Source organism: Dendrobium catenatum, unplaced genomic scaffold, assembly GCF_001605985.2.
Source record: "Dendrobium catenatum unplaced genomic scaffold, ASM160598v2 fragScaff_scaffold_621, whole genome shotgun sequence".
In the NCBI taxonomy this organism is placed as follows: domain Eukaryota; kingdom Viridiplantae; phylum Streptophyta; class Magnoliopsida; order Asparagales; family Orchidaceae; genus Dendrobium; species Dendrobium catenatum.
The window spans coordinates 30954916-30979686 of NW_021319083.1; the positions used below are offsets into that span (position 1 = coordinate 30954916).

The following is a 24771-nucleotide window of genomic DNA, read 5'->3' on the forward strand; positions in this document are numbered from 1 at the left end:
CAAATTAGACAGCCACCCAATCTTTTTGCCATTTTATCTTCGTGTCTATTGAAAGAAAAATCAAGAAGAGAGTGCGAGAGAGCATTCAAAGGAGGATTCCTACCACTGGAGCGTGAAGGCTTCGTTTGGTGTTCAAAGGTAAGAATCTCTACTTGTGATTTGGGATTACTTCACTCTTTTCTTCATTCTTCTAGAATTCTTGTCAGAAGATCTGTCAAGGAGATCCGATTCTCTGCCGACATTTGGAGAGTGTGAACAGCTGCGGGTTCTCTGCCCACACTAGGAAAGTGTAAAAGGTCGAAGGGTTCTCTGCCCACAGTAGGAGAGTGTGAAAGGACGGACGGTTCTATGCCAACACTGGGGATAGTATAAAAGGACGACGGTTCTCTGCCAACACTGTGGATAGTGTAAAAGGATGACGGTTCTCTGCCGCACCGGGTAGTGGTGGAAAGAGTGTTTGTAAAGGCTTCTCCGCCTTGCTGTGGGTGCAAAAGGAGAGACACTATTGGTATTAGTGCAATACTCGGAGGGTGCCTCCAGGGAGTGGATGTAAGTCTGGTTTAGACCGAACCACTATAAATTTTGTGTCTTTTATTTTTACTGCTTTTTATTTTCTGCATTTTGTTTAGTTCTAAAAATTGTGATTGAAAAACTATTTCCAAAAATCCATTAAAGTTTATTTTCAGTTCAACATACTCAAGAGGGATAATTTTTTAAAATACCAATTCACCCCCTTCTTGGATAGCCTTGGGACATAAGCTTAGGTTTAACAACCTAATTCATAGTGAACGAATCTCAACACATTTGAGATCCTAATATCCTACACTTTATTTAGTATATTTTAAGAGAAAAAATAAAAAAATGTATACGAATCACATGAATTTTTAAAATTTGTAATAAATCATTAAATCTGAAGTACTCACGTAAAAAACCAAATGAATTCTTATGCAATTATTATTTATTTTTATTTTTTGGCCGTTCAGAGTATTAAATAAAGGGCATTCTAGTCGTTCCCACCAGGTGGAAATACAACAAACCGCTAAGAAATCCAGCCCTTAAACCTCTATCCCGGATCTCAACATCGCCGGCCTTCCCCTTCTCCTCTATAATCCCTATCTCATGGAAGCAGATGTCTCCATCCTTTTTGCTGTTGTTTCTGTAGTTCAATCGATCCGGAGTCGCCAGGTATTAAAACCCTCCTCCCTCGCCTTGGATTCTACTTCAAAATTCGATATTTAGTCGCGAAGTTGCTTTTTCAACGGTAACGTTATATTTCGCTTGTTTCAACTTTGTTCGTTTTGCTTTTATGATTCCCATTTGATTTCCCTGGTATTCTGTAGGAACGGGAAGGGTTATAAGTGGATTTAGGTCTGCGGATTCTCTGTTTACTGCTTTTGATTGGGAATTGTCCGTCTTGTTTGTTGAATTGGAGATGGCTTCGCTGAATACAGAAGGAGGATGGAGCTTTTTGATACTTTTTTGTACTGTTCTTAATTTAATCGCTAGGTTTGCTGGAGCTAATATTGTAGTGATTGGGAAGAACGTATCTTTGTCATTTAATGACCTCGAGGCCAATTTTGGTAAGTTTTACTGTTGTTTTGATTGTTTTTTAGGTTTTATTCTCAATTCATTTATTGTTCCATCCTTTTCTTGTTGAAATAGTTCTGCAATCCTAAGACTTGACATGTAATCTAGTTTCTTATGTGAATATTTTTTCTTTGCTTATATGGAAGTTAGTTGAAATTCTTGCAATATGCCTTTCTTTTCTTTATCGATTTTCAGATATATTGGTGAATTGCATGAGGAAATTGAAGCAGTTGCTAGTGGAAAAACCTGATACGGTCTAATGATAGTGTTCTTGCAGGTTGAGCTAAGGAAATAAAGTGGAGCTGAGCGTATGAACTTTTACTTTCATTCAATTGCAGTAGTCTTCATTTCGATAGAACAATACATTCATGCTTATTATTCTCTAATCATTGGTTTTAATAATTCAACGCATGTTGAAGCAAAAAGAACTATTTAGCACCATCAGGTTTAAAGGTTGGTCCAGAAGCTCATCAAATTACCTAACACCTTATAATTATTGGACATGCCCGTTAAAAAGTTCACAAACGCCACTACCTTTAGAATAATCTTTAAAGAAATCAGTCATATGTCACCCGCAGTTACATTCTTAAAAATTCAGTTCATAGGACTGCAATGATAAACAACTATAATGCTGCTTCAATATCATTTTGGGAAGCATATTTTATTGGTTTTAAGCAATGAAATGATGCTTCAAATGCTGCATTATTTTGTATTGCTTCAGTTATGGTGTTTTGTACTTTTATTTTTTTTCTTCCTTCCATTGGTTGGCTCCGTGCAGCACTAAACTAAACTAAACTACACCCACCTAGGAGCCCCTTCACCTAATTGCATCCTCAACCTTCCTTCTCTCTTCTTTCTATGACATTGTCTTTAAAAAGGTTTTAAAGTTTCTGGCATAGGATTTCAAGAGTGCAGATTAAAGTCAAATAGCTTTTCAATTATTGTTTCTTATTTTCTCTTCAAATAATACTGTGTCATTTGTCATTTTGTTGTTCTTTATAGCCATCCATTGTTAATGAATTTACCTTTATGAAAAATGAAGTTATATTTGATATGTATAAACACACACACACACACAGACACACACATACACACACACACACACACACGCTTGATCGACCGATTCAATTGTGAACTAGTCAAAAGGCCAGTCCAGTTCATCTCAAAAAAATGCTTTTGCATCAAATCGGACTGAACTAGTCAGAACCGTCGGTTTAGCTCGACTGGTTCAGCTGACAAATCGATGAACCAGTCGCAATTCCTTTGAACCGGCCAATTCAATTGTTGAATTATTTAAAAAATTAAATATAGTAATTTAATATATTTAGAATAAAATATTAAATTTAATTAATTTAAGATATTTTAATTCCTTAATAAGCATGTAAATCCTATAAAAATATTTGCCAAAGAACACCAATCAAGTATCTTCACATGGCCTTTCAACTCCATGCAAGTTTCCTACACATGTAACCCAAAAAGCTATAAATAATATTAAATGATGCAACCTAAAAACAACCTTGGTTCTAAGAATGCGAATTACAAACCTCCTTTCAAAACAACTTAAACAAACACCGATAGAATATAACAACACATCACTTCAAACTCACATTAAACAGGACATAACAATACTTTACAACTTACAATAAAACAGGACACAACAACACTTCTTTTTTTTTTTTAAAATACAATAAGCAATTTTATTCACTTTACCACTAACAAGAAGATTCCTCCTTTAACAAATTTAGAATCCCAATAAAAGGAAGAAAAAAGAGCATAGTTAGCACATAAATCAGCTAACTTATTACAATCTCTCTTAGAGAAAGAAAAAATAAATTGCTTAAAATTAGAAAGAAAATCTAAATCCTTAGGATTTATAAATTCTTCATCAATCGCTGTCTTTTTCAATGAATTTTGAAAGATTTTGATGACATTATAGTTGTCACCCTCAATCACAATGCCTTTTACATCTAGCATCCATTCTTGGATGTACTCTCTTAATGCCAGAATGGCTAAAGACTCCATTTGAGAGCAGTCCCAATGTAGACAACCAAAGCCAAAAGCAGCTAATACACGACCTTTACAATCCCTGAATACTTCTCCTATGCCAGCTTTCTTATTAGAGAGCACTGAAGTATCTACATTCACCTTGATCCAACCAGGACGAGGAGGATGCCAAGAAGATTGAGACAGCTTATACAGCTGATTAGCATCCCAATTTTCCCGGAATAGACAAGTATCAAAAGACATTACTGTCTGAATAATAGAGTTTGAAGCAATAGTAGAAGAGCTGTCTTCCGACCCTCCATGAACAATTTTATTTCTTCTTTTCCAGCAAAAGTATACCACTGAACAGAGTAAATTTCCAAGGAACGAATTTGATTCAGCAAGGTTATTCAATAACCAATAGCATTCATTCATAGAATCAAATACTTGAATGATAAAATTCCAAACAACAAGCAGTTCCAATATTCTTCTGACCTTATAACATTATACAACCACATGTTCTACATCTATCAATCCCATACATCCTCTCGGACATCCTTCGAACTCAGCCAGCCTCCTATGCAACAGAAAACCAAAAGTTGGAATTACATTTATGCATAACCTCCACCAAAAAATTTCAATCTTTGGCCTTAGCTTCAATTTCTTTCTCCAGATCCCCGTCTAATCATCCTTGTCATATTTAAATTTTTTCTCATATGCAATAGCTACTATAGATTTACCAGAAAATCTACTAATACATTCCAACTTGTCTTCACCTGCTTCATTATAAATTGGAATCGAAATTATCACCTCAATCAGTTGTTGTCCAAAACAGAGTTTTAACTTGTTCATATCCCACATTCATCAGAAATAAAAGCTGATGTATTACTGAATTCAGGAGTTAAAACTGCTACAAAAGTTGGCCACTTATCAATGGTCTTATCCAGGATCCAAATGTCTTTGAAAGTATCCACATTCTTACCATTAAAAATTCTCCACCTCATAATTAGATGCAAAAAATATGCTCCATTCATAATAATTTTCCAGGTTGCAGAATAACAGCTCTTGGAAGCTACATTCCATAAATCATTCCCATACTTGGATCTTAAAACTCTATTAAGAAGAGAGTTTGAGTTTTTGATAAAATTAAGAGCAAACTTAGACCTCAAAGGTCCTAATTTCTCCACCTGCGATTGTAAACCACAGTTTCCTTTGTTCTTCGGTTTTCACATGGTGTCCCATGTAACATAGTGCATCCCATAGCTTCTATCCCTTTTATTCCAAAGAAAATCTCTACACATTTTCTCCACTTCATTCAAAACCCCCAACGGAATCAGTGAATGTTTAGAAAGGTATATAGGAAGTGAAAGAACTGAAGTATTTACTAAGGTAATTTTTCCTGCAAGAGAAATAAATTTGGAACCCCAAAGATTCATTCTACACGCAGTTTTCACCATGAGATTGTTGAAATCAGCTTTGACCAATCTTTTAAGAGCAATCTTAACGCCCAAATAATCCATCTCATTTACCACTTTCACCTTGAGAATCTTAGCTAGAGATTTACCTTTCCTCTTTTTGACCGATTTGCCAAAAAGCATAGCCGACTTGAGCATGTTTATTTTCTAACCGGTCCAGTTACAATAATTCTTCACAATTTTGTCAACTTTCTTCAAGCACTTTTTGTTAGCTTTGGTGAAGATCACAATGTCATCCACATACATAAGGTGACTAATCAAAATTTCGAGAATAAAGATACATGTGGAATGAGAATCGTGGAGAGAATAATAGATAGAAGTCTAAGACGAAATATAAGAAGGAAGGTAAAAGAGGATAGCTTGCAAGCTATGGAAAACCCACAGGTTTAACATTTCAAATATTCATCACATATCACCTATGTTGCACCGATACTTCGATTTATGAAGGCGTGTTGTATCCGATACACCGATACATGGATACGCCTCCGATACGGCACCGATACGTGTCAGATACGCCAAAGCCGTATCCAATTAAAGTACTATTTAATTTCTAAAGGACACGCATATCTGATACGCGTGTCCGTGAAAAAAAAAAAAAGACGCATCATATTTACTTCCAAGGTTGGGAGCGAGGTTCTTTCATTTTGGAGATGGATTTGAGTCTCTTGATGGTATGAGAATATTAGAAATTGCTAATATTTTGACTTGATGAGCCTGAATTAGAAGCTATGATATTTATTGAAGATGATATAGAAGTTCAAAGACAAACCACTGAAGAAGTTAATCATATCATTCCTTCTATTGAATACTTGAAACTTCATGTGCTAGACAATTTATGTTTATGCTTTTGTTGTTGTACTAAACATTTAATGCTTACTTTTATTTTGATATTATAAGCTACAAGACTACAAATAATGTTGCTTCCATTTTTTTTTTGTAATTTCAAATATTCTACTTTGAATGATTTCTTAAATTTTATGTATGATTTATAAATTATAATGTCATGTCCGCGCCGTACCCATATACTGTACTTTTAAGAATTGATGTGTCCCGTATCCGTATCGTGTCGTATCCGTGTTGCCGTATCCGTATCGGTGCAACATAGCATATCACTCTCCGAAACTCTCTTTCATAAAGGAATTCAACCCTAGTTTATAGGAGAAAGAATGGGCCGGGGAATAACATTCAATAGTTCATATAGTTGTGCTACTAAAAACAGCCAATAGTAGCCTATCAAGACAACCCATTTAATATAAAGTTAAAGCACACAACATAAGAAACAACAAGAGAAATCTGAATAGCTAGCAGCAGGGAGAACCGACCCAAAAAGGCAATGAGTAGAAAGGAAAATAAGGGACAACATGGAAACCAATTAACCACAGAAATGACATAGGAAAATGATTTTTTCTTCATTTCCTATTCTTTCCCCCGACCCTACGACGAAAAAGACGTTCACTTCTTAAATATCCCATATATGTATGTGGGAACAGAGGAAGGGGTCAGATTTATCCTGATGGTAGCAAGAGTAATAATACAGTTTATAATGCTATATCTGCTGGTATAATAAGCATAATAACACGTAAAGAAAAGGGGACACTCAAAAAATCCGTTGGACAAGCGGATTCACATCTTTTACAACCTACAAAAAATGAGAAAATATTCATACTTCAGCCACATGGGAAGACACAACCACTACTAAAAACCCCTCCAAGTCATCCCCTATCTTGGCTGCATCATTAAGAAAAAGTTTTCAAGTGATATGAGACTAAATAAATAAGTTTAAGTTCACAAGTTCACAATATATATACTACATATTTTTAAACAGATTTTTAATTAATATTTTGTAATATGAGTAATATTTTTTTGTTTAATAATAATTAATTAATTTTTTTTTATATAATTACATGTTATACAAAATAAGTTTTATGTATTTATTAATGATAAGTAATCTAATATGAATGATTTATATATTCAAATTTATAATATGAATTTAGTATATAATCTATAGATATAAGTTATATCTAAATATATAACACATGTTAATAATAATTTAATTTAAACTTATGACTTTATATGTGCACTCAAGTTATATTAAATGTGAATCAAATTTAAAAATTTGTTGTATTTAATTTAAAAATTATAAAATATATTTTTTATGTATGAAATCTTTTTATTTTTAATTCACAAATTTATATTATTTTATAATTATTACATATTATTATGTCATTAGATTTTATTTAAATAATTTTAATATTTATTACATCATTTGTTCAACCCTTGGTTCCACCATCAAACCATCGAACTTTGAATTTTGAACTTCCCAGTTTTTTGGTTTTATGTTTGGTCATATTTTCTCAACTATATATATATATATATGCTCATTGTTGGCTAATTTTTTTCTGGATTACGAGGAATCTTGCTATTAAATTAATCCTTCTTTTTGTAGCATGCAGGTTAGCATTGTGGAATAAATTAATCCCTATTTTTCTCATTATTTTATGATAGTAAAGGTGAATTAGCGTGCACATATCCTAAGTAATTTGTTGAATTTCAATGCCATCCATTTTTAAGCCATCTTTAATCACTGTGAATAGGACACTGCTTGAATTCGTACGGGGATTAATACATAGAAATGAGTAATTTGAGTTTCAGTTATTTTTATAAGAATAAATTGCATGTTATGCATGACAGAAGTGTGAGAAAACGCTTGCACACCCAAAAATAAGCTAGATGCTGTTTCTTTGATTTCATTCAATAATCTCAGATTTTGAAGATTTTGTTTTCTTATTCTAAATAACTGGCATTTTTGTTGCTTATGTGGGCTAGGACCTTTCGGGAAAGTGACATGATTGGATAGCTGAGAAAAAAACAATGATCTTTTTGAATTTTCAAAATCTGTTAAGAGAAAGCCCCATGAAACGATTAATAAACATTACAGAGCAATTCAATTCTTATTTCTTACGTATGTGGTGGACAGGAGAATTTCTCTGTTACTAAATTCAACCTGAAGATGCTTTTCAAGTTTTGCTTGATTGATTCCATCAAATTTTCATTATGGTATTTATTTATTTGCTATAGTATGCATAATTAAGAAATGCTAGATTTTCTAATTAGGGTTTCTTTGTATATTTTGCAGCTCCATCGGTTAAAGGTTCTGGTGAATGTGGGACCTTATATTTGGCCGAGCCTCTTAATGCCTGCAGTCAGTTGAAAAATAAGGCTGTTGAAGGTCCACTTTCTCCGTTTGTGCTAATCATAAGAGGAGGATGCGAATTTGATGATAAAGTTAGAAATGCACAGAGTGCTGGATATAAGGCTGCTATTGTGCATGACAATGAGGATAGTGGCTCCTTGGTTTCAAGTAAATATTCTGGACTTCAGCAATCTTACCAATAAGTTTTCATGACCAAATATCCTTTTTTTCGTTTAATATTCCGAGTTCATCTCTTGAATGCAATCATTGATGCAACTGTCTTTTCTTGTTGCTGGTGCATCTCTAGTAAACTTCATTGATTGCAATGTTTAGTCCACTAATAGAACATTATATGGGCATGCGTTAGCTGATAAAACTAATTTGGCAGGATTCAAAAGGAAGAGGGGTGGACTAGAGGTAGCATGGATTTATTTTGTTTGAAAATATTTGCTCAATGTCTATTTTATACTTCCAAATTCACATAGTAGAATTTTACAAAGAGTGATGATTTATGAGGAGAATCGCAATAGTTAGGATAAGGTTTTTGTTGATGAAGATAGGATGCTTTCTTGGACCATTCCTGTGATACATTAAGCTGAATGATTGATTGTGTAAATGCATTTTTCTGCATTATACAATGTTTGTTAATTTACTAAATAATCTTTTCATTATATATATAATAGCAGTTTTTTTTATTGTACTCATCATCATGGTATGTTCATTATCATCATTTTGTTTTTATTGAAATTGTTGATACTATGAAATTATTACTTTCAAGTTCAATCCTCAGAATTTTGTAGAATAAGGTGTTGAATTAACTGCTTGATCTTGTCATTTGGCATGAAAGAGTGAAATGGTTGAATTTCTATGACATTTATTGTGGTGCCACTGGATGTTGATAGCTTTAATTGCAGGAAATAAGAAAGACACAAGTTTTGAAAGAAGTCTCCTGGATGTTTTATATCTGATTCAAGTATTGTGTTGGTTAACAATTCTTATGTGCCTTCAAGTGTGTTAACCCCTTAAAATTCAAAATAAAATGGGGTTATTTGTTTAACTGACTCATTGGTCAATTTATTATGCTGTTTCCTTCACCAAAATCATTTGATTAGTGGGCTAACAATAGGTGTAGAGCTCTCATTGATCAACTAATACGGCATGAGCAGCAGGAGAGGGGGGCGGCCCGAACCAACCCAGCCGACCGGTCTAATAGGAGCCGAACCATCCTAGGGGCCGGGCAGAACCAAGGGGGATTTTGGCCCCTTATGTAAGGAGGAGAAATCAACGGGGAGATGTTTAGGAAGGTTTTGAATTGTTTGGTAAATGTTTAATTGTGTTTATTATGTATTAGGGCTGTTTAAGAGGAAGTGTGGGCTAGGATTAGTATATTTTGTTTGCTGAATTTTTTTTCTAAGGTTTGTCCAAGGTTCCTAGTGGCGGCTAGAGTTTATGGGAGAGCTGATCTACCTCTTTTTTTTTTTCCTGAAAAAGCAAACATTGCATTAATAGCTAAAGAAAAAAAAACAAGCAAACTACAAAGTAGATTCCTCCTTTAACAACTTAAAAAAGGAAGAATGAACCTTATTCAAACTAATGTCTTCCCAAATAAAAGAATTAAAAAGAGTAAAGTTAGCACACAAATCTGCTAACTTATTACTATCCCTACCTATACAATTGAAAATGACATGATTAAAATCTTTGATAAAAACTTGTTCTTCCATCACTTGGACACCATTATTGAAAGCTTCTTGGAGAAATTTCATAATATTGTGATTATCGCCTTCAATGATAATCCCTTTATATTTAAACATCCAATCCTTTATAACATCCTTCAAATGTTGAATAGCTAAGAGTTCCAATTGTGAAATATCTCAATGAATGCATGACTTACCAAAAGCCAATAAAATCTGCTTTTGCAGTCACGGAATACTCCTCCAATTCCAGCTTTATATGAATAACGTAACGATGCATCAACATTAACCTTTAGCCAATCGGGTGGAGGATGCCAAAAATTAGACAGTCTAAATGACTGGTTAGCATCCCAGTTGCCCGAGGAGAAGTTCCCAGAAAATCTTGAAACCGAAGAGAATAACAGCGTTGGCAGCAATCACAACCAAGCTATCTTCAACTCCTTCATGAATGAACTTATTTCTAGCTTTCCATGAGAGAAATACAACATTGCAATAAAGATTAACAAGCAAACTATTCCTCAAGGCAGAAAACTCCAACCACTTACAACATTCTTCCAGTTTATCAAACTATGGGATTCCGAATCCCCATTTGTTTAAGTGTTGAAATACTTCTTTCAACTTGGTACAATTGATTGCTTCATGTTCTACATCTTCCGTCTCCTCAGAGCATCTAGGACAATCACTATTATTTTGCAAATTCCTGTATGATAAAAACTGATTAGTTGGAATAGCATTTTTAAATAGTCTCCACCAGAAGGCCTCCACACGAGAGATCAATTTTGCTTTTTTGATCCATTTCCAAAACCATGATTCCTGAACATCTTGCAGCGAAGCTTCAAATGCCAATCCTGAAATGGTTTTCCCTGATTTTTGATAGATAAGCTCCATCTTGCCTTCTCCTAGTTCTGTTTGGATATTAACATGAATAATCAGGTTTACTAATTCTTTACCAAAGAATTTAAGTAATTCATCTTCATTCCATCTTTCATCTGTAATAAATATATCTACCGAAATTGCATTGTCTCTAGGAATCACCGCAAACGTAGGCCATTTGTTGATACATTTATCCATAATCCAATTATCATTATAGACATCAATAGCATTGCCATTTGCAATGGTCCACCTAACAATAGGCTTAAGCTTTCTACCATCATCTGAAATGATTTTCCAAGAAGAAGAGCCCCATTTCTTTGAAGTTCCAATATCATACCGAATACCATATTTTGGAGCAAGAGTCCTGTGTAGCAGGGAATCTTTGTTTTGTAAAAAACACCAAGCCAATCTTTCTCTTAATGCAGCCACCTTAGATGCACTGGAATGCATCCCCCCCTCCCCCCTAATTCAATGGCTTGCGCAATTCCTTCCGGTTGACAATGTATACCCAATCTTCCATTCGACTTATTCCATATGAAGCTCCTACACAATTTATCAATCTCCTCCAGCACTCTTTTTGGAACAAGAGAGTGAGTGCTATGAAAAGTGGGATAAGAAAGCAATACCGACTTAGCCAAAGTTAGCTTACCCGCCAAAGAAATTAATTTGCTGCCCCAAATGTTAAGCATCCTTAATGCTTTGTCAATGATGAATTGAAAATTAGCGGCCACTAATCTCTCTCCTCAAAGCTATCTTGACACCTAGGTAGTGAAATTCTTTCACTGATTTAAACCCCACAATACGAGTATTAGATCAATTGTATCTTGCATTATTATTGAAGGAGAAATAAAAAATCAGTCCCTATCTTTATGTTCCTGTGTTTTTCTTCTCATCTACTTGTTTTTACTTCCAAGATGCATTACATGTTTGGTTTGAAGCAATTTGAGAGAATACAAATGCATTTTATCTCTAAATTTCATATTTGGTTTTTGATTTTAATGTAATTAATAGGTAATTGGATTTGCCTAGGAATTGTAAACAATAAATTTTTCTATTGATAATTCCCTACCCAATCTTATTGAAAAACCAAAATAAAGTTGGGACATTTTTGTGACTCACATATCTTCTCACAAAAATAAAAACTCAAATTCTCATTAACCAAGTAAGAAAGTTAAAAAATATATATTAAAAAAATTAATCAATTTCTGCTCACGCAAACTAATAAGTAAAAAACTGCTTTCAACCTAATTTCTTTACTATTTACATATTTAGTTTTTTTCACGTCATATATTTTAATTTCCTCAAAATAAACATAGTCTTAATTTGTATAATTTCGTTGTAATTTATTAGTCATTGAAACACATAAAATGCCATTGCTAAAAAAAAAGAGAAAATGATTGGTTTGACTTGTCTAACCTAGATCTGAGCATGATCACATGGGCTGACCTAGACCTACTATTCATTTTCCTCAAAAGAAATAAAAAAAGATGGAAACAATTGTCCTCATCTGTGATACTTAAGATATTTCTTCGCTTCTTTAGCAACCCACAATGCCTTATGATGCTTACTCATTTTGAGAATGCTAGAGGCCACCCTTCCATGTTTAAGGTCCTTGTTAACTCTAAAATATTAGCCCATGCATTCAAGGCTTTTGACCACATTAACAACCTATGGCTTCTTTGAGTGGCCAATGGACTCTTATTACATTGTGATGTAGGATGAAGAAGATCTTAATGATGGACACATGATGACCTCTTTAGATGATGGTAAAGGGATTGCCTATAAGAGGGTAAATGATGACTAGGTTTTTTGGATAGATTGGGTGCATTTGGGGCGACTTTTTCTTTGATTTATGCCATTAAACATAACTGAATTGTTGTTTGGGGTTTTGCGTTCATGCTCCGTTCTGAAACGTCTTGCGTCCCACTGGTACTATTGATGTCCTAAAAAAGGCTACCGCCTTGTGCTACTTCCCGCTATTCGAATCTACCATAAATATGTGAATGCCCTCAGTTACAGTTAGCGCCATATACTTTGTCGTCTCCATCCTCGGCACTAATGATCCCAATATGAAAGACTCCACCTTTACCCTTTTCCCATGGCTGCATATATATATATATATATATATATATAGTACTTTCATATTTAAAACTTATAAAATATTTGCTAAAATTAGATACAATTTTTATTTAATTTTTTTTTGTATTCTCATTAAAAAAAAGTAATATAAATAATTATCTTTCATGTCAATATATATAAAGGTATTAAAGTAAATTGTTCTCATACAACTCCAACACAGCAGCTTGATAGTTATACCTCCCAAATAAAATATATTGATTTATGTACAATAACTTCAGAATGCAGCTTTCTGCACTACAACTTCATAATCTCCTTTATCGACAGGTTCAGCCGTCCCTAATGAATCCTTAGAGTTAGAGCTTCTTTGCTTTGGAAGGGTAGATTTTCTTTGGAGAGGAAAGGTAAAGAACTTCAAATCAAAGGTTTATGATGTTAGAAAAACAATGGATGTATTTTTATTGTTTTTGGATAAGTGGTTAGAGAGTTTCGAATTTTTTGAAGTTTGATAGTCACTTTAAGTAATTGTCTCCTGGTGTTGGGGCTTTGGCTTCAATATCTTGAGGGTAATGGGGACTTGAGTCCTTGGGGGTTTGAGTGTGTTTGCGATGCTAGGGTTTAGGGGTTGGCTGAGCCCTAGCTAGTTGGAGTGGGTGTTGTGTTGGAGAAGAGAGGGAAATAGATAAAGGGGATAAGTATAAACTCACCAGATTTGTGGAAGATAAATCACCAAGCTTCACTGAAGTATTGAACAACCATCAAGCCTTTCACACAACATTTACTCTAGAAAAATATAATTTCCTTTGTTAATAATCCAAATAAGGTTATATGGTTAGTAATTATAAAATCTTGGAAATATCATTTTATGGTGGTTGATTTTCACTTGACTTGGAATTAATTTTAGCGACTTAAAAAATATCCCAATGAGCGGAGGAGTGTGCTGGTTCCTTTTTTTTTTAAGAATAAAGGTGATGCACAAAAGTATGCAAATTATATTGGAATTTAGTTAATGTGTCATATATTAAAATTACGGCAGAGATTAATTGAGCATAGGTTACGATGTGATACTATTGTTTTTCAAAACTAGCTTTGATTCATGTCGAATAGGTCTACTATGAAAGTTGTACAGTTGTTGTGAGGCTTGATGGAGAAGTATATAGAGATTAAGGAGGATCTACATATGATATTTATTGGTTTAGAGAAAACATATGATAAACTTCCATGCGAAGTGCTCCGGAGAGTTCTAGAAAAGAAAGTATTTAGTGATGCTTATATTCAAGTTAGGAGTTGATACTTTTGTTCAAACAAGAGTTAGTTTGGCCAAGTATTTTCCTATTTCAGTTGGATTATATTAAAGATCAATGTTCAGCCCATATCTTTTTGTTTTAGTCATGGATATTCTTACTAGACATTTACAAGAGGATGTACCATAGTGTATGTTAAACCTCAGCCTTTAACTCTCGTATGACTCCAACGGTACAGGATGGAGATCCGTGGGAAGCATTGAGTACCTTCTATAGCTAGACATCTAATTTAGGAAGGATTATATTACATCAATTATTCATTATTTTCTAGTTATTTATTTCCTTAGTGAGACCTCTTTTATAGATCTATAAATAGGGATGATGCTCTATAATAAAGTATGGTTTTCCCCTCTCAAATTCTTGACTTCGACATGGTATTAGAGCCACGAAGGGAAGAGGGAACCATCGAAGCCTAGCAGGAAGAAGGCTTATCGAACGAAGCTTGAAGCCAGAGCCGAAAGCCTCGATCCTCCTCGCGGAAGAAGAAGATGAAATCGGAGGTCCTCGCAAAAAGAAGAAGACGAAGTCGGCGGTCCTCACGGAAGAAGAAGCCAAGCCTTGCTGATGGAAGCCTCGCGGAAGGAAGAAGAAGCCAAAGCTTTGCCCTCGACGGAAGCCTCACAGAAGGAAGAAGAAGCCGAAGACTCGCCCTAAGCAGGACGGAACCTCTCCGCTCATGGAAGAAGGTGACGCTCGGACGTTGACGATCGGAAGCCACTTTCGATTTCACTCGCCCTAATGAAGCCCCTTCCGATTTTCTTGGTTTCGCTTGAATCCGTAGGGACAGATAGGTGCCCTTCTCTCGGGTAACTGGGACTAGCCAACAATAGCCAGAGATCTTAAATCAATCAGATTTGAGACTTGATTAAGACCCAAAATCAGCATTTATTACCAAACTAGCCTTCATTGCTCTTATAACACCACAATGTTTGAAGAAAATTCATCCTAGGTTTTTTTTTATCAAATAGAAATTTCTATGATACGCCAAGAATGAGGTGATCTCCAAAGCATGCAACCCTCCTATCGCCTAAACAATAAGAACTACCTAAAGTAGTCTCAATTTGTAAATACCTACTTAAAGGGAAAATGAAAAATACACCACCTCCTCAGAGGAGGACCAAAAAGAGGAGATCCTAATTTTAGGGCATGGGATGAAGTAGACTCCATGATTATGTCATGGTTGTGGAATTCCATGACTCCAGAAATTAGCAATACATTTAAGTTTCTTTCAATTGCAAAGGATATATGGGATGCTGCAAGACATTTTTTCAAAAGCTGGAGATGCTGCTTAAATCTTTGAAATCATAATCAAGGTAGGAAACACAAGACAAGGAGGCAAGACGGTGACAGAGTATGCCACTATCTTACAAACATATGGCAAGAACTTGATCACTACAGATACATAGAGATCAAATTTTTAGAAGATGTTGTTATCCTAAAGAACTTTATTGAAAAAGATAGAATTTATGAATTTCCTGCAGGACTAAATACTGAATTTGATTAGGTAAGAGTCCAAATCCTAGTCAAAGAGGAGACGCCATCACTAAATGAACCATTGCTCTCATTTGTGTTGAACAAAGATGATGAAGGGTAATGTTGGAGCCAAAAGTTGTTGAGAGCTTAGCAATGATGACCAAGGAAGCCCCATGGAAGGGAATGAAAAAGTCGCAGCAAAATTCAAAGGCAGTGACTTCCTTTGGTGTAGTTATTGCAAGAAGTCGAGACATACGAATGAGACATGCTGGAAGATACACTGAAAGCCCCTAAGGAGTGGAACCAAAGAAATGAAAAGAGAGACACATCATATGTCAACACCACAACGAGTCAGCCTAACTTAGAAACACCGAGCAACTTCAAAGAACTCAATAAAAAAGACATGACGGACTCATGCAATTCCTGGTATCCCTTGAAAAACCACCTGCATCTTCCTCTATCGCACTTTCAGGTAAGTTTCCCAGTTTCAATGGATTAATTACCTTGAGAAATTATCTGAAATGAATATGGATTATTGACTCAGGAGCTACAGATCACATGACAAACTCCATTACCCACTTCATCAATTATGATCCTTGCCCAATTGACAAGAAAATCACCACTGCTGATAGTTCGTTTGTCACTGTAGAAGGCCAAAAAGACATAACCTTATCACCTTCCCTCACTCTAAAAAATGTGCTCCATGTTCCTCAATTATCCACAAATCCTATATCCATACAAAAATTTACTAGTTACCATAATTGTCAAGCATTATTTAATCCTAACTTTTGCCTATTTCAGGACTAGGGATCAGGGAAGACGATTGGATTTGTTAAGGAGAGAGCTGAACTGTACTACCTAGAAGAGCTGAACAAATCTAAAAATAGCTACTCTATGTTATCCCTAGTTGACAAGAAATCTATTATCTGGCTTAATCACTTCAGATTAGGACAATCTTAAACATATGTATCCAAAAATTTTTCATAAATTGAAAAATGAAAATTTTGATTGTGAAACTTGTAAATTAGCCAAATATAAAAGAACCTCCTTTCCAAACAAGAATGAGAGGTGCAATACTCCATTCTATCTCATTCATATTGACAAACGGGAACCCTAAAAATTTTCCAACATCTCTGGGGCTCATTGGTTTGTATCTTTCATTGATGATTGTACTCGAGTATTTTTGATCTATCTCCTCAAAATAAATCTAACGTTAGTAACATTTTTCCCATTTTTCACACCATGATCCAGAATCAATTCGGGGTCAAAATAAAAAGATTTCATTCTAACAATGTTAAAGATTACTTCAACCAAACCCTACACTCTTACTTTCAGAGTGAAGCTATCATCCACGAATCCTCCTATGTTCACACCCTACAACAAAATGGGGTTAAGAAAAGGAAGAATGGTCACCTCGTAGCCTCCACTTATGCCTTCTCCACAACATTATACCCAAATCCTACTTGGGGGAGCTCTCTTAACTGTCACTTACCTCATAAACCGACTACCGTAAAAAACTTTGGGATTGAAAGCTCCAATGGATATTTTGTCATCTTTTTACCCCGAGATTCGAACCCGTAATAATCTGACACCCAAAATCTTTGGGTGCACTGCCTATGTTCACATCCATAGCCAGAACAGGGGAAAACTAGATCCAAGGGCACTCAAATGTATCTTCATTAGATACTCTGCCATCCAAAAAGGTTACAAGTGTTATCACGCCCCTACAAAGAAAATGCTTGTATCCATTGATGTCACTTTTGTTGAACAAAATCCCTACTTTACCAAACCTCATCTTCAGGGGGAGACTAAAATAGAAGAAGATGATGAAAGTATGCTTAACCCTCTTGACCTTACTCCACCACATCAAACCAATACTCTAGAAATTCAAAATTGGGAAGCTGGAGACAAAACTATCTTAAGATTTGGGAATGTATATTTCAGGCGTACAAGTTCAAACTGTGCTCCAATGCAGATTCAAAAATCTAAACCATCCCCTGAAGATGAGGTTTATCAGATCCAAGAAGCTCCTTTATATCCTATAACCAATTATATATCCTTCAATAATTTTTACTTCATACACAAAAACTTCATGGATACACTTGACGATATTTATATTCCTAATAATATTTATGAGACCTTATTCGATGAAAATTAGTAAAATGACAAGAAGATGAAATGCAAGCTCTAAAAAAGAACAAGACATGGACGATCATCAATCTACCGATAAGAAAAAAACTAGTTAGTTGTAAATGGTTTTCTCTGTAAAATATAAAGCTGTGGCACATTGGAGAGATATAAAGCAAGATTAGTGACGAAAGGGTACACTCATATATATGGCATTGAGTACCAGGAAACCTTTGCACCAGTAGCCAAGATGAACACTGTTAGACTTCTACTCTCAATTGCAGTTAAGTACAATTGGCATCTAAAACAATTGGATGTAAAAATGTATTCCTACATGGGTATCTGGAAGAAAATATATTTATGTAAATACCACCAGTATTTAAGAAAAATTTTGGAGGTAACAAGGTGTTTAAATTGAAAAAGGATCTATATTGGCTTAAAAAATCACCCAGGGCCTGGTTTGGAAGGTTCTCTAAATTCATGCTCCTTAATGGGTATAAACAAAACTAAGGGGATCATACACTATTTTTTAAACATTCAAACTCAGGAGAAGTTGCAATAATATTTGTATATGTTGATGACGTTATCTTGACCGGGACTAATGAAAAGGAGAAAGTAAGTTTAAGAAAAAACGAAGGTTTAAAATTGTGTAAATAAGCCTCATGCGATTTTCATCTGTGAGGCGAGGCGTAAGCTTCGAGGCGGTGTGAGGCGTATGCCTCACGGACGAAGAATTGCGTAAATAGTAGGTAAATTATATTAAGATTATATCATATAATAAAAACATCTAAATGACATGTGAAATTAGTGGAAGTAAGAAAATAGATGCAATAAAATCATGTCCCAAAGTACAGAACCACAAAATATTAGTCTATCAAAACTCCCAAAGTACAAATAAGAAAGAACATATAAAATCCAATCATGTCCCATCACTAAATGGGTATTTAAGAGAATCTTCGTCTCCAATTGTATCTATGAATCTCATATCTTCATCATCTTCAATATGACTTACTTTTCTCTTTCCTGTTCAATAAGAATGACCATTATCATGTTAATTGCCCATTTGATATAAATTTAATGTAATAGTGTATAAGAAGTTGTGAAATACTTTTATTTAGTTGTTGTGCTGCAAATCTAGTGGATATGTATGGTGTGGTACAAGTGGATATACCCATTTGATCTGCTATGCCCCTCAAGACATCCACACTTAGATCCTCTAGCTGCAGGTCTGATAATGACAAATCTGCCTCATCATCTATAAATCACTCATTATCAGATGACACATCATCACACACCAACCGGTCCTCATCATCCTTCAACCGCTTTTTCCTCAACCTCCATCTCTCAACCTCTTGTTGTGCATAATATACACATGGGAGTTCATTCTGAGTGTTGAAAGTCGATTTCTTCTCTTTGTTTGCACTTGACTATATGTACTCCAGTTTCGTTCACACCTAGAAGAAGAACAAGTGAGGCCCAAAACTCTAACAACAAAACTCAGGGGTGGAATCACTAAATTGGATCCACCATTCAACTATTTTTAAGAAGAAAAATGATAATAAGAACATATTAAAGTGCATGCATTTACAAAAATAAGTTTACTAGGAGATCGTTTGACAATAGTTGATTTTGTGCAATTGAGGCGCGCCTCACTCTACTTGAGGCGTAAGCCTCAAAAAACGCCAAAATTGCTTAGGCAATAAGGCGTCATCGGTCCAAATTGCTCTTATTGCACAATTTTAAACTATGGAAAAAACTTTACCAATGAATTTGATATCAATGAACTTGGTAGACTAAAATATTTTCTTGAAATTGAAGTAGCTCATTCCAATAGAGGAATCTTCATCTCACAGCAAAAATACATCAAAGAACTGTTGGTTTCTTTGGTAAATCCTTTGTTTGTTTACAGTTTCATGTAGTCTCTCCACCAATTAATGGTGGCTCTATTGACATAAGCCCCTCTATTAAGGCCTAAAATATTAGAGAGTTAGAACCAAAGAGAGACTAAAGTTGGACTTCATATACTCATTTTCAATGTAAAATTTTAAGCCTAAGAGATGTGGCACTCATTTGGTATTTTAACACCAATTTATTTTTTGAATACTTGATGTGATACTGAGCCTAAGCATATCTTAACAATTTTGCCTTAATATGATCTCTCTCTCTCTTTGCTATCACTTCTACTCAAGTAGATGTTTTTTTTTTTTTTTTTCAAAATCATTAAGCACCATACATCGAAAGTCCACTCAACCATATGGATCTATTGTTGGAGTCACCTGGGAATCTTGCTCAACCATGATAGTAACAACCAAAATATATTACATGAAACATTTGATGGTAGTTGAACCTTCAATTATGATACCATTTATTAGGAAGTAAATATCAAAGAGGTAGCCAAGTTGGGTTTAAAGCACCAGAGGTAAAATCATTTTCAACTGAAATGCTTAGCGTATGAAAGTGGCCAAGCACATGGTATTTTTACATCAATATATTTTCAATTGCTTGGTTTGGGCTAAAATTCAATACTGGTATGTGCCTTTAAAAGTTAGTTAGTGTTTTACACTATACATCCTTTTTCTTGGAAGTCACCTGAGAACAGAAAAAATGGTTGAAGTTGTGCAAGTTTTGTAGGCAGTGAGGTGCCTTATAATCCTTCATCGGGACATATTTGTTTTTAAAGTGTATTTTCATCAAATTACTCATCTTCTGGTTCTTGTGGCCTGTATGTGTGCTGTTAAAACAATTTTCTATTGTTCTTATCAACACGAACTTAGCAAACATTCTTTTATATCCAGTTCATTTGCACTAAACTAGCATGCAGGTTCTTATTTGTTGGGAACTACTCACAATCAATAAAACCGAGCAATCTAATATCTTAATGTCTCTTTCATTCAGAAGCTTTATGCTTCACTGACTTGAGTTCATTTTGATATTGCTAACTTTTCAACTTCTTGTACTCTAAATAGAAAATTGCACATGATTAGCCCTCATTTAAAGTGAAAACTGGTATTTGGCTTTGTGTTGAGTCTTTTGGTGTAAAGTGATATGCATAGCAGTATTGTAAAGTATTTAGAGAATACCTGTTTTTATTGTTCTATTTTAAGTGGATGCCAATCTATAAACAAATCATTTAGCATCTAATACTAATGTTGATCATCGATTCAGTGGCAGGAACTCCTGGTGGTGTACACATATATGCTGTTTTCATCTCTAAATCCTCCGGTGAGACTCTAAAGACGTACGTAGGCCGTACTGATATCGAGCTTTGGATTATTCCAACCTTTGAAAATTCAGCATGGTCGATTATGGCCATCTCTTTCATATCGCTACTAGCCATGTCTGCTGTCCTTGCTACATGCTTCTTTGTACGTAGACATCGAGTAAGGAGAGAACAACCTAGACCTCTCAATGTGAGAGAGTTCCATGGAATGAGCAGCCAGTTAGTAAAAGCAATGCCAAGTCTCATATTTACGTCAGTCCTGGAAGATAATTGTACTTCAAGAACATGCGCTATTTGCTTGGAGGACTATAATGTTGGAGAAAAACTCAGAATTCTGCCCTGCTGTCACAGTATGTTCAACTCATTTTGTACTATTATGTGCTCTTTATTTTGCTCGGAGATAGTCATAACATTTTATTGCTTTCCCTTTTTCTTATCGTTAAGATCAGTTAAATAATCAGCAAGAATGTTATTCATCCGGAACATAATTTGGGTAGATTGATGAGCCGATTTTCCTACTTTTTCTTTGCAAATTCATGTTGGAAGACTAAGATTTGTTTGGGACGGCTTTTTTACTGCTTCATAACTCAGCTTTTTAGTACAACAAAAAAGATGCTTTAAGAAGCAGTAAGAAAGCAGTTCCAAACGAAGCCTAAATGTTTTATTAAGTTTTTTATTTTTTGTTTCCCTTGTAAACTTATAAAGCAGTTTTATTGGAGAGATATTGATTAGCATCTACTGAAGATATGGTAGTTGAAATTGAACTTATTCTGAACGTGTCTACAATTGAGAAATATATCCATTCGATGGATAAAAAAAATTAGTGTTGATGGATTAGGAAAAAAGAATGAATGTAGATCTATAACTTGGATGGAAGTCAAAAGGATTTGTAAAGCCTGTATTGCCAAGTTCCAAACTTAGAGCATATATATTTTTGTATTTTTATGGATCTATATACGGCCTTTATGTTTGGATTGAACCTATATGGGAAGGCCTTGCTCTCCTGTTAAGAGTTAAAGTTCCTGGTACTGATTTTGGCTAGAGTGTTTTGATGCTTATGCGTATTCTGAATTTCACCATTATTTGGGAAAATGCTTTATTAATATTTTCTATTCACAATAAATTCATCCTAAAAACTGAATAATTCCGAAGGATTAAATGTTGTACACCCTGTAAGGCTGGAACATGAAGGTGCATAATTTAGAACGCCAGGAAAATAATGACATTCATGGAAAGCTTCTGTAACATCTTTTAGCTTGTTCTTATGATGCATGCAAAATTGTATTCAGAATCATTGGACTCTATAAACCGTCTTTATTGGAGATGCAAATGCATTATAAATTGCTAAGAACTTCAACATTAGCACCAATCTATCTTTTTCTTTTATATTTTGAAGGTAATATCTTATACTCTTCATGGTTTCATGTACAGAGTTCCATGCATTGTGCGTTGATGCATGGCTTACTACATGGAGAACATTCTGCCCTGTTTGCAAACGCGATGCGAGGACGGCCATGATGAAGCCACCCGCCTCCGAATCAACTCCACTGTTATCTTCCGCAGCTGCATCTTCTGCAATCCTATCATCATTTCGCTCCTCTTTTCACTCATCGGTCGCAGCATCTCCATCTGCAGCCATACCAATTAGTTCCACGCCACTCCACTCACCATTAACCTCTAGAAACCATTCCATCTCCAACCTATCTCGCCCGCCTATTCCGCAAGTATCCTATAACAACTTGACATCCATCCACACCAGCAGGAGCACCGCAGAGCTTAGGAATGCATCTTCTTCTTATAGATCTTATGCTTCCAGTCTTGCATCTCCGCATTCATTGGGTTATCCCATCTCTTCCTCTTTTATCTCCAGGCATGGTTCCAATTATAATCCTAGTCCTAGTTATGCCTCCCCTAGCTACCTTGGTAGGTCTTCAAGCCGGCATTCATATCTTCAGCATTGCGAATCTGGAACGAGCCTCTCTGCCATGGAATCTACACATTCTCTTCCAGGATGCTCTTAAGCTTATCATTCATACTTTGTTTAGTTTATTTGACCTTATCTGACAGGTCTTTGGGCCAGCATTGTGAATCTGGAATGTGCTTCTCTGCACCCCCTCCTCCAGGATTTTCATGAGCTTTTCTTGTACTCTCTAGGCCATCATTTTACTTTTAGAAAGCCTGCTGGAATCAAGGAAGCATCACGTGGATGGAGTTTCGTGCCTGTGAACTGTGCTAAAATGGGCGGATCTTTGCTGTTGGCAGATGATATGGAGAGTGGATTCTTCTTTTGACATTGCTCACAGGAGAATTTGGTAAATATTCAGTTCGTTTTCTGTGGTTTGGTGTATATATAGTTGTTGAGGAGCAGATATTACCTTGATTTGTTCTTTAGATTGGTACTGATTGTTGAGCGATTTTCTTAGTCATTGATAATCAGATGTGTTTTGACTACTTTTTCTCAATTAAAATGTTTTTTTATTAATCAAATCAGAGCGTTCAAATGGAAGGTAGCATGAATGTATTACTGTCTCCGGCTATTCATGTGTGACCAATTTAGTCCCATATTAATATTTTTTTTTTCCAATTTAGTTTATTGGTTATGCAAAATTTATTCAAAATAATCCTTCATATTGTATGTGTGATATAAAATTGATATCAAATAAATCTCTCGACTATGTAAAATTGATTCCAGTTTAGTCTCTAGGGGCTATTTTGGACCAATTTTTTATAGTTGAGAGATTAAATTAAATCAGTGTGATAATTTGAAACTAAATTTGTACTGAAAAACTTAAGGTTTCAATCTTATTTTCTGATTGAAGGTAATATTTGTTATGAATGTTAAAATTTACTGGTGGTTTTTGGTTTTTATCTCTGTTGATGATCTATTACTTCATAGGACCTTATACAGTTATATTTTACCCCTGATTTAACATGTTGTTGCATCACACAAGAGACCATGTGGTTGCTGGATATTTGTTGGTGGTAAATCAGTCATTTTGTATTTGAGTTAGCTGCTGTTAATGACAAAGCTTACAAGAATTATTTTTATGTGCTCGAAAGAGTATTGTTTGACGATTGAGCTTTTCCATCAACCAATAAGCCAAGCCAAGGTTATGCCTCTTCTCTAGCAAGGTATTGGAACATCCTCTGAGTGAGTTTGAAGCACTTACATTAATGCAATGGGCTCTTAGTATAGATATAAAGGCGATAGCCCTCTATGATAGATTGCTAGCTGTTTCTTTATATTTTTTTTGGATAAAGATTTTTGAGTGGTGGATCCTTCACTATTGACCATAAGAATGATACCTATAGCAGTGAGAACTATGGATATGAAGTTGAAACACCACCCTTAGTTCAAGGACCTCCAATAGTCTCTCATGTAGGAATTTTTATTGGGTGTGGAGTGCGGACGTAGCTCTATGTCTTCAATCTTGTAACACCATGTCACGTGAAGCCCACCTTTACCCCACCATTCTAATAATCACATTTTTTTTACAGTGCGGCCTGACGACCCGACACGCCCTATTCATGAAAAATTGAAAAAAAAATGCAGTAATACATGGGGTTTTAGTTGATGGCGCGGGGTATTTACCCCGCTTAAAAAATATTTTCTCGCACCTGAAAGCTGAGAAAGAAAGAGAAGAGAGGAAGCTATGAAGATGGATACCGATATGGAGGACTTTGAAGATTGCTCGGAGATCGGAAGGCGTTACGCAAGAGACCCAACAAAATAAAAAAAGAAGTTTTTCAGCAAATTATCGAAGATAAG

At 35.1% G+C, this 24771-nt stretch overlaps 1 protein-coding gene across 3 annotated transcripts; it reads left to right on the forward strand.

Moving 5' to 3' along the window:
* The first annotated feature begins 1009 nt into the window (after positions 1-1009).
* Positions 1010-23531, forward strand: LOC110096391 (receptor homology region, transmembrane domain- and RING domain-containing protein 1). Of its 3 annotated transcripts, none has more exons than XM_020822315.2 (5): positions 1010-1261; positions 1341-1580; positions 8182-8406; positions 20948-21352; positions 22434-23531. In XM_020822315.2, the coding sequence occupies exons 2-5, from the start codon at positions 1433-1435 to the stop codon at positions 23021-23023; spliced, it is 1368 nt and encodes a 455-aa protein (XP_020677974.1). In that variant the 5' UTR covers positions 1010-1261; positions 1341-1432; the 3' UTR covers positions 23024-23531. The 3 variants fall into 3 exon arrangements, with proteins under 3 accessions (XP_020677974.1, XP_020677976.1, XP_020677975.1); XM_020822317.2 differs by having other exon boundaries at positions 1010-1185; positions 1330-1580; XM_020822316.2 differs by having other exon boundaries at positions 1010-1185.
* The last annotated feature ends 1240 nt before the right edge of the window (positions 23532-24771 follow it).

Excerpts from the sequence above, each read along its gene's own strand:
- LOC110096391 (XM_020822315.2), top strand. The coding sequence starts at position 1,433 with ATGGCTTCGCTGAATACAGAAGGAGGATGGAGCTTTTTGATACTTTTT. Across the intron at positions 1,581-8,181 it reads TGACCTCGAGGCCAATTTTG|CTCCATCGGTTAAAGGTTCT; the intron begins GTAAGTTTTACT and ends TATATTTTGCAG. Across the intron at positions 21,353-22,433 it reads AATTCTGCCCTGCTGTCACA|AGTTCCATGCATTGTGCGTT; the intron begins GTATGTTCAACT and ends TTTCATGTACAG.